At 37.7% G+C, this 11,574-nt stretch overlaps 1 protein-coding gene across 12 annotated transcripts in view; it reads left to right on the top strand.

Moving 5' to 3' along the window:
• Positions 1–3,363: 3,363 nt before the first annotated feature.
• Positions 3,364–11,574, top strand: part of prom1a (prominin 1a) — a 55,057-nt gene continuing 46,846 nt past the window's right edge. For 4 of the 12 annotated variants that reach the window (XM_086055972.1, XM_086055997.1, XM_086055989.1 and 1 more), the window contains exon 1: positions 3,365–3,819. In XM_086055972.1, coding sequence (XP_085912098.1) covers positions 3,591–3,819 — 229 coding nt within the window. In that variant the 5' untranslated portion in view covers positions 3,365–3,590. Of the gene's footprint in view, positions 3,820–11,574 lie in introns of all 12 variants that reach the window. The other 8 variants (XM_086055947.1, XM_086055938.1, XM_086056015.1 and 5 more) reach the window with 3 other exon arrangements.

Raw genomic sequence — 11,574 nt, 5'->3', positions numbered from 1 at the left:
CAAAATTCGTATGCATTTCAACAAATACCTGGCAAAATTACATTGTTTCGCACAAATATCAGTCTAATGAACTCCTTCTTTATACAGAGAGCTTGCTAAATGTTAGCCTTTCTCCTGCCGAATTATTGACTTTAATACAGATACTTCAAAATTACCTCCTCATTTATACAGAGACCTAGCAGAAATAATGCCTGTTTCACATGTATATTGTGGAAATGTACTGCCACTTCACAAAGAGAACCTGCAAAATTACCTCCTCGTTCACACAGATTACCCAACAAAATTACGGTCTCATTCAGAAATTTAAAACTTCACAATTTACTCATCATGCAGAGACCCTGAAAATGTGTGTCATTCACACAGTGACCCTGCAAAATGGCCTATTTCACATGGAGAGATATCCAGCAAAAATCGTGTAAAATGACTATTTATAAACGGGGGAAAAAAAGTCACTGCCTCTTTCACAAATTCCTGCAAAATTATCTCATTCAGACAGAGACCCTGTAAAATGACAACTGTTTTCATGCAGAGATACTGCTAAAGTTCTACCACTTAGAGAGTTTGACCCCCTTTTCCCATAAACACTTTGTGAAATGACCTCTTTTTCACAGATATGTCACAAGTTGAAATTGATACTTCCTAGCCCTTTAATTTCATGATGGGACTATTTGAGTGAGGCGTTCACTTGTGTATCAGTGTCAATAGGAAACTAGCTTTGTCCTTGTTCCTTTATTTTCAATGAGTGCCAGTAAGCTAGATTTACCCTCCAGACGACCTCACCTGTCCCGCAGGCCAACTTGTGTGCCACGCTGTATGCTAACACTTATTAGACGACCAATAAGCTCCTTATGAGAGGACACTCACAGCCAAGACGCACTTGGGTCAGTCACCATTAAAAACATCCACCGTGTTCATCAGAAACATCAAATCATTAAAAGCAGGGATGTCCACATTTTTATAATTGGGGCCACGTACAGAAAATGGGAGAAAGATGGGATCCATAATTTGTTTGTATGAAACACGATTGAACCCTATTCAATATAAGCAATTCAATATTAGCGGTTAAAGAAATTTAAAGAATAAAAAAAATCTAGTCTAGTCTCAGCTTGTTTTTTTTTGTATTTTTCAGTCAAAACAAATTGCATATCATCTTGTATAATTCAATTTACAACTTACATTTTTTTTTTTAAATATCAAAAGAAAAACAACAGTCTATCTTAAGTTTTTTAGTGACCAAAAAAATTGTAGGGACGGATGAGTACCGATACCAAGTATTGATATCAGTCAATAAAGGCAGTCTTTCTCAACCTTTATTGAGCGAAGAAAAAAAATTACGCTACAACACTTTGCAAAACAATTCACAAAAAGTGGATGCACAGGTAAATTATGTATCTTTACCTCTAGTAGAAGAGCATTTAATTGTTTTGCCTGTTGCTATATGTGCTTGTCACGTTAACAAATTATCCCCAAAAATATTAGAAAATATATTTTTGTCAAAATAATTGACATTGGATAATTTTCCGCGACATACCTGATGATCTTTCACAGCACACTGATGCGACACGTAACCCTAATACTGTATGTCGTCGCTGTCCTGTGAAAATCCCTTGTCCATTTTTTTCATTTTTCAAAATGTTTACATTAATGAGGTTTCTGCATCACAGACATTCCATTAATGTGAACGTTTTGAAAAATTATGAAATTGGACATACGTGTTTTTCACAGGACAGCGACAATATAAAAAAAATAAAAGTAAAAAATTAAATGTACTAGCGGTAACAGTACTCCGTATTGGGAGCGCTCAAAGAGTGAATATTTTTTAATCAAAAAATTGCCTGCCTGTAACGTTCAACTCTGGCTGTATTGTAACCTTCAACTTGTTTTTGTTTCGTTTTGTTTTTAAAAAAAAGTCTAAATCTTAGCTTGGTTTTATCATGAAAAGGCAATAAATATGTTCAGTAAGTGTTAGCGTGATATCTAATTTTTTAATTAAAAAAAAGCCTATACTTGTAACGTGATTTTTTACATTTCACTCATTCTTTGCCAGCCCATTTAAAATGAATGTTTGACTGTCAATGGTAGTGAAATATTCGAAATAAAGAAAGTTATGACAGAGTTTCATTAAACTCTTTTTTCCATTTAAAAACAATAGTATGATAGGGTATCTTCTAACATTTAACTTTTGTTACAAAGGAAATGCTATGTTATCTTTCAACATTTTACCTAAGGAAAAAAAAAACTATTGAAGTGGGCAGTGTTAAATTTTATTATTACAATTTACAGAGGGCCATCAAAAACATATTGCGGGTCGCAAATGGCCCCCAGGCCCGATTTTGGATATTTTAAAATATTTTTATTACACAGAGTGTATATTCAAGCAAATAACACACTTTATAGTTCTTTTCTGCTTTGCCGTGTTCCTCTTTGTCGTGAGCGCTTCTCTCAGCCCAGCGGGGAGGTATAGACATCCAATACCTGCTGATGAGCCACAATGATATCATTGTTCTCTCCCTGGAGGTCAGGGGCCCCATGGAGGCAAGGTCCTTTCAGTCAAATGCGCTGGAACCTCCTAAGTATAAAAATTTTTACTCTGACTGACGTTTTATGGGAGGTGTACAGCATTTTTGGCATTTTGCGTGTGTGTGATGTCAATACGCAGGGTACACTCTTGACGATAACCATACAAACCTGAAGTCGAAGTCAGATTTTGGATGAAGTTTCTCATTCAGATGTTATTAAATCTTTTTATCAATGTGAATTGAGTGAGAAAACTGAGTAAATGAGTCATTTTCTTTTATTGTTTTATTTTTTTCTTCACATGAATGGGGCAAATGAGAAAAATAGCTATTGTAAAATTAAATAGTTGCATTATTTATTCATTTACATGATTAATTCCTTGATACACAACCTTTTTCTTTGGTATAATCTTACTTATTTGTCTGCAGCTACTTGTGAACTCAAAATCCAAATCAATCTTTTTTTTGACATTCAAAAATACATTTTTGAATTACAAATTATATTTGTATAAAATATAAAAAGGTTTGGAAAATGTATATGTATTCATTATTAGTTCAAAATGTTGGGATCACTTATCAATGTCCTTATTTTCTAAATTAAAAGCAATGCTTTTGCCAATGAATTTATAACTGCCTGTATCAGAAATACAGTAAACAAATTGCATTCATGTGTTAAAAATATGACATTTTTGACCACCAAACTTTTGAACCATACCATAGTGTAATTTTGTTAAATGTATTTACCCAAGTGAACGTTGCGGTGTCTTATCTCTTGTCTTCAGCAGGGGGAGCCCTTTCCCCAATCACCGCGCGCGCCCGCGACACACGCACGGATGCTGCTAGGCGGGGGGCGCGCCACCCAATCGCGAGTCCGTGCTTGCGTGTGGACTCGTCGCGGAACGGAGACGGCGGAGAGTGGATCTCCCGGCGTGGAGGCGTAGACCGCAGCTGGGGCAAACAACGATGCCCAATCGCCGGTAGCCGGTGCTTCCTACCCGGACACTTGTTCACATCTCAACCTGTTCACTTAAACCAACACCCGGAAGATCCACGCTGCCTTCGAGCGGACTCACGATGGCTAAGAGCGGAATCCTGGTTCTTCTCTGCATGCTATTGGGCTCCGGGGAGTTCCAAGAACCCGAGCCGCGACGGCTGCCACCCCCGCCGGCCAAGTTGAACTTCGGCTACGTGCCCGCCGGAGTGTACGAGACTGTGGCCCACTACGAACCGGGACCCATCGGCATTCTGTTCCACATGGTGCACACTTTCCTGTGCGTAGTGCAGCCCAACGACTTCCCGCAAGGTAAGCAAAGCCTACGAGGATACTTTTTAATTACATTTTTAATCACACACTGCTGGGAGTGATTCCTTGACCAAAGCACTGTCTGTTAAATGTATAAGTCTAACATTTTGTGAAAAAGTTACTGTTTGCTATTTAATGCATCAGTGCGCAACCTGAGGCACGTGGGCAAGAGCCACTGTGTGCCATTTTATCTTAGCATTAGTTGATTTAATTAAAAAACGAATAATATAAATAATGAAAATAATAATAAATATATAAAACCGAATATGTATGTATTATGTATATCCATCCATCCATTATCTATACTGCTTATCCTCACAAGGGGCGGGGCGTGCTGGAGCCTATGTATTATGTGTATATATATATATATATATATATATATATATATATATATATATATATATATATATATATATATATATATATATATATATATATATATATATATAACAGCAACATATATATATATATATATATATATAAACAGCAACACATATATATATATATATATATATATATATATAACCAGCAATATATAACCAGCAATATATATATATATATATATATATATATATATATATATATATATATATACATATATATACATATATATATATGTATATATATATATATTGCTGTTTATATATATATATATGAGATGTATCAACCCTGCACAGGTTCAACAGCATCAGGTTTTTGTTTGTTGTGTCTTGACCATATACTCCATGTTAGATTAGCATTAGCTACCACATAGTTTTTAAAAAATGGAAATGGATAATCCCTGCTCTAACTTGTCGACATGTAACCGTTTTTCTTTGTCTTTGTTGGCCTCATTACGCCATTTTAGCTAAACCTTAATTGCCACTTTAAAACTCAAAATTAAAAACTCAAATGGATAATCTCTATGTAAATGGATTGGACTCTCTAAATTGCCCCTAGGTGTGATTGTGAGTGCAGATGTTTGTCACTGTGTGCCCTGCGATTGGCTGGCAACCAATTCAGGGTGTCCCCCGCCTACTGCCCTAAGACAGCTGGGATAGGCACCAGCACGCCCCGTGACCCTTGTTAGGATAAGCGGTATCGATAATGGATGGAATGGATGGATAAGCTCTACACTACTGTGTCATCACATCCACTTTTTGTTTGTTTTCGTTATCCTCCACAAGCAATGTTAGTTAAGCGTTAGTCATTACATTTCTTTTAACAAAAACATATGGATACTCCCTGTGCTAATGTGTCAACACATCATCTTATTGTTTATGTTTGTTGGCCTTCATACATCATATTAGCTTAGCATTAGCGATGATACAGGTGACTAAGCCTGTCAAACATAGAAAATGACAAATGACAGGTAGATTAGTAATTCGCTTTTGTTGCCATGTTAGCAAAGAGTCAAGACGAAATGTGCGACAACTAGTGCTTAGCCTGTGTTCACTATGGGCACGTTCGAAAAGTCACTCTGATGCGCTTGCACTAACTACTCTGAGAGGTTGCGGCAGAGCGTGCTCCCCTTCCATTAATATCTGAACGCAGCCTATGTTCTAAACCAATAAGCGGCCTGTCCTTGAATTGTTTCCAACTGGATGGCCTTACGCACTCACACACCGTGTCCCCAGTTGGAGCGCCTAGTGCGTGCACTGGTACTCTGTTTTTGGTGCACACTGAATTTCCAAACAGCAACACACTGAGTTTACGAACTGTCAGAGTGAACCAGTGTGTGCACTGCTTGGAGCATATTTTCGATTGCGCCAGATTTTAAATTAGCATTAGTCGCTACTCCAGTGACTAACCCTATCACATGGAGCTAACGTTTGTTGCTAACCGCCATCAGAACAGTTTGCCACATAATTTTGGTCACTGTGTTGTAAATTTCTAAAAATACAATTTGACAAAACATTGGACGGGTAAATTAGCTTAGCCTCTTCACCATGTTAGCTTAGCATTAGCAGCTACTCAGGTGGTTTAACATCCAACAATATGTTAGCTTTGCCTTAGCATCGACACCTGTGAAACTTACAAAATGGCAAAAAAAGCTTCAGACACATCTGACATCAAGACAAATAGGTACATTAGCGCTTAGCCTCCATTTCGCCAAGTTAGTTTAGCATTAGCAGCTATTGACTCAGTCTGTCATCTTAGCTCTTGTGCGTTTTCACCAACCACGTTAGCATCTCGCCAGCTCTATTGTTATGTTTTCTTTTTTTGTGATGCTATTAGTTTGCTTTTAATGCAATTAAACACACACACTCACCTTGTGTGTGTGTGTTTAATGGTGCTGAGAGTGTGTATGTGTGTGCATGCGCGTTTGTGTTTGTGTATAATGAGGGTCTCGGGATGTACAACGATGCCCTCCTTGTCTAAGTCTACAGGACATTTTGCAGATTAACAGCTCGGTGAGTCACCTTGTTAACTGGCTAAATCCCATAATGCCTTGCACCATATGCTGTTTCAAGTCTCCGGTCCACGTAATCGCTACACTAACATACACACACTATGTGATGGAAAGTACATAATATTATACTGATAGACATTTCTAATACAGTATATTGGCTCTCATATGTGGGGTAACCAAAAGATGTCAGAATGTATTGTGATGTATCCTATAAATACACTGGCATTATTTATAAATACTGTATCGTTAGCTCTATCATATTGATACACCAGCATTAAATATTGATATGGTGGCAATTTGCATTTTAGTATCTCAGAGAATAGTATCAATACAATGCAATGTGCGACTTATATTGTCATATATCATTATCTTTCAGCCAGGGCACAATATAAATATAAAAGCATTAGATATTGCAATGTTGGTATAGTATCGATACACCGTCAAAATAATTTTTTAAACAACTGACATTTTCTGGTTTGTGTTTTGAAAAATCCATGTTTGCTAATGGGCGCGCAACCGCGGGAAGCCACTCAACACTTTGTGGCTGCACACAATGGCTACTTGTGGTTTTGTTTTACAAATGACCACTCATGTCATGTACTAGTGGAACTGGTTGTTGTTGTTGTTGTTTGCTGCTTCAGTCATTGAATAGTGTGGCCACTGTTCCATTGTGAGGGTGTATGAGTGACTAAGCCCAAATATTCAGTGGTGCCTTCATCCGTCTCCACGTTGCCGCAGGCTGTTCTGTCCACCATCATCAGGAAGCAGCTCACTCATTCTGCACACGAACTGACTCCAGACCATCTTAGACATGTGAAACACTGATATCAATATGTATGGTATACCTATCTCCAAGGGCGGATGATACACCAGCATTAGATATCATTATGACAATAATACGGTATTGTTTCATTCTCTCTTAAGGTACAATATCAATACACAAGTATTAGACATCAATACATATTGTGTGGTTTGGGCTCAGAATAAAGTATCGACACACCGGGATTAGATATTGATATTGCAAGGCTATCAAATCAAATCGAATTTCCTGCCTGTACTTAATATCTTTGTTAACTCTATGGAACCAAGGAATAAGTTATTGAAGTCATTATATTTTTTTTAAATAATCAGACAATTAATCTATTATCGCAATTTTATACTGCCAAATAATGGAATCTGCTTTGGCCTAAAAAAAATCCATATTGGTCAGACCCTAGCACAATACATACAATATTTTTTATTGGTATCATTATCATTCTGTAAAATATTGATCTATCAGTATTTGATTGAAACAGTACAGTGTCGATACACCACCATCAGATATTGATATCATGACCTAATTGTATTGTCATCTCTCATGGTGCAGTATCGTTACAGAAGTGTCCTGGTTGAGCCCGTTAATAATCCCGACACTTTTTTGCTACGAGACAAAGTCCAAGTAGTTTGTCTGCAATTGTGATTAAACTCTGAGCAACACGCTCTAATTATTTCAAGTCGTCAACCTATAATTCAGCAACAAATCCTTTTTTTTCCCCTTCTCTTTCATAAGGCAAACGATATTCACTTACCCGGAGAAGGAGGGAAAGCGGGCTGGCGTTGATGTTTTTATTAAGGCATTCTGTTTGAATGGATGGCTGCCCTGAAGCCTGGAATGCACCAACAGCGTATCTTGTCGGTGACTATGTTGTTCACAAACCAGATAAATATTGCAAACATTTTTTTCCAAATCTGTTTTAAAAAAATATATATAATAATTTGTTGTTTTTTTCCCCCAAAACTTTCAAATCTGACTTAAAACTACACTACTTTTATAACTATACCAACTATATTTTAACTATGCTATTAAGCTAAGCTAACAATTTGTTTGATAGCCACATTCTGATCTTTACGCATTGGCCATATGTCCCAATATTTCTGTCCGTAGGCCTATATAATCTAACCAAAGATATCTTTTTCCTCCAAATACCAAACACAAGGCGACCTTTTCACGGAACCGGGATGAGCAGCTCCCAGCAATCAGACGAACGAGCGTTGACATTTCTATCTGCATTCTCTCAGACAAACTCCCACGGTGAGGCGCAATCAGTCAAAACAAGCTGCGTCGGAGTGTCGCGCTGTTACGCCACAGGGGGCGCCGATCTTTTCGACGGTTTGATTACGGCTTCCCGCCGTGCCGAGTCGACACAGTCTTGTAACTTTTGGCGTTCATCCTCAAGTCAGTGCAGTAGCATTGATAATTGAGTTACTGTTTCTATCCCGTACATTTATCATATATATGTGTTATTGATATGATTATGAATACTGTGATTAAAATATAATACAGCTCAGGTTTGATTGACTATAAATACATTTTTATGTTAATGTTATGTTCATGAATACTGCATACTAGCCATATATACACTTAAGGCAAAAATTAACTGTATTTTCAAATTCACTATAAATGTTGCCCAAATCCTCTAGGTTGTTTACTAATTAATTAAACCCTAAAAAACTTAAAGGTCATGAAAATTCAGACTGGCTGGTAGGGCTGCAAAATATACAGTGGTACCTCTACTTACGAACGTCTCTTCATACGAAATTTTCAAGTTACGAAACGCCTCAACAGGAAAATATTGCCTCTTGTTACGAAAGAAATTTCAGGATACGAAAGGTAAAAGTATGGGCTGCTACTCGCAGTATGGGCTGCGACTCACAGCTCCTGAGTTTCCTGAACGCAACATACTCATAGCTGCTCTGCCATTGGCTATTACCTAGCATCTTCCTGGCATCCCATTAGCTAAGAGGGACCTCTACCGTATGTGTCTATGTGTGCAGATAGACAGGTAGATAGATACGTATGTGATAGATATGTCTATGCAGTGTCCTCGTCATTCGCCCCTCGGGCCATGAGATGTTCCGATATTTTGACGTGAATTAGAAACGAGGAAAATAAAATAAGAAGAAAATCCTTTTTTTGTCCATACAAACAAAGCAAGAGATAATAGAAAAGTATGAAAAGGGGATGCGTTTGGTTGATCTCGCCAAAGAATATGACCCTAATGTATCGACAGTATCCACGGTATTAAATCAGTCCTTTACAAAACGCCAGGCAAAAAACACTTCTGAAAGAGAACATGAACCAAAGAGGGCAATTAAAAAAGGAAAAGGGACAGCAATTAAAAGGTAAACGACCATCATTTTTATTCCTTAGTCTATTCTTTGTTTTTTTACATTATGCACAACTCTCATTTATTGTGCAGTAATCTAATTGTAACATGTATTTGTTACATTTTTCATGTATTTTTATGCTTCATAAAACATTTATGTCTCAATATTGGGGGGCTTAGAACAGATTAGGGCATTTACATGGAAAACGCATCTCTACTTACAAAATGTTTTACTTAAGAAATTTCTTCCAGAACCAATTAATTTCGTAAGGAGAGGTACCACTGTATCGAAAACGTATTGATATCGCGATATTGGCCTAAGCAATACACATATCACAAAGACATGCAATAAGTTTCTCATGGAAATGTATACTTTTATCTGAATTTGACCAGTCAGACACAAATTGAAATGTGCATCACCATCCAATAATTGAACATTATCTATGGTAATTACAATTAATTAGCTAAGAATACATTGAGATTGCTTATTTTGCTGCATGAAACATTTTTAATTCTTTCATTAGATAATAAAAATGTCATTTATTTAGGTACATGTTAAATACCGTAATAATATCAATATCGCCATAGTCAACATACCGCGTACCGCATGTTTTTCCAATATTGCGCAGCCCTACTTGCTAGGTATTTTTGGTGTTGGATCAGTAACAAATATTTCAGTATCGCACACCACTAATTATAGTATTACTATATGGCATACGCTTTGAGCACATTTTAACTTATTTAAACACATATAAATGTATTTAAAGCATTCATTAGCACCTGTTCTCACTCTCTCTCGCTCACATGGTTCCCCAAATACTGTAAGAGGTGCAAGAAGTGCGTTTTGTCACTCCCACTTGGAGTTTACTGTAAAATGGACACATAAAACAAAAGACAATGGTAAATTTAAACACCAGAATATTCAACCAAACCATATAATTCTGTCTAACAAAAAGTCCACAACGCTAGCTTGATGCTAATGTGTCATGTGAAAAGCCATAGATTGGCTAATGAAAATTAGCACACATTTTATTGTAATCATAAACCCTCAATCAAGTGACATTTTAACACACACACAGCAGCAACACTTAAACAGAGTCCACAACAATATGCACAGGCGCACATTCTCTCTGCTTTGTGGGAACGACCACGACTACTGCAAATTAGGGAACACTTTATACTTTTTGTTTTATTGGTGGTTTGCAATGAGATTTTTTTTCTAACGTACAGTCTGTTCCTTGGTTCCATAAAGGTTGGAAAACACCGAGTTAAGTGTACTTGGTGTTCAAACGGTTTCACTGCATTTTCGGTGACCTTGCGGTTGCTCTAAACATGAGCCAGTCTGTCTGACTGTGAGAGTTTAATCCCAGATTGGGATCCATTTCACCAGTAACAACGTGCTATCGCTAAAGGCTATTCTGGCGACAGTTCATAAGAGCGGAGCTGCCAGCAGGGAATTAAAGAGCTGCATAATATCGCGTTTTGTGTTCTCGTGTCACAGCGTAGGTGTCGTAAAATCATCGGAAAGGACACAGGGAAGTGAAGGGCAAATGAACCCTCAGATGTCGACATGATGGATTAGCACATTCAAAATGCCAAAAAAGAAGTTATTTTATTCATTATATGTTTTTATAATGAATCGGCCGATTAATCGGTTAGCGGAATTATATCATGCCAAAAATCAACCTTAAAAGAATCCATATCAGTTGCGCCCTGGTGAAAAGCTAGCAAGAAAAAGTTTCATCTGGACGTCACAAATAGGAAGGCTAGCAGAGGGACAACTCAATTAACAGACTCATTCAAAATGGCGGAAAGATTGCACGCATCCTCCGGGTGCTATTGAGGACTCGTCTCATCAGTGTTGGGGGGGCGGGGGGGGGCGTCGTATTCGGGTCATCGGAGGAGAAGCGAGGCGGCCGAGGCGAGCGGGGATAGCAAGTCATGCATTCCCCACTTCCTTTGTTCCGCTTGGTTGGCGGACGCGGTGCCTTCCCTCCGCGAGTGGACGATATACAGCCTGACTCATCTCCGCCGACAAAACCGCTTCCGCTTAGGATGTGCTAACCACGTGGTCCCAAAAACTTGAATTGACGCCAAGGTTATTATAGTTAGTGAAAACTAACAAAATAACTAAAATCAAACATTGGGGCAAAAAAATAACAATAATTTGTTAGTGAGATAAAAGTGAAGCAAAAATGCTTTAAAAAAAAAAAAAGA

This window comes from Filicampus tigris, chromosome 2 (genome assembly GCF_054856515.1).
Source record: "Filicampus tigris isolate MCC_2025a chromosome 2, RoL_Ftig_1.0, whole genome shotgun sequence".
Lineage (NCBI taxonomy): Eukaryota > Metazoa > Chordata > Actinopteri > Syngnathiformes > Syngnathidae > Filicampus > Filicampus tigris.
Note: the sequence above shows the minus strand (reverse complement) of the source record. Positions and strands in the feature narration are given on the sequence as shown.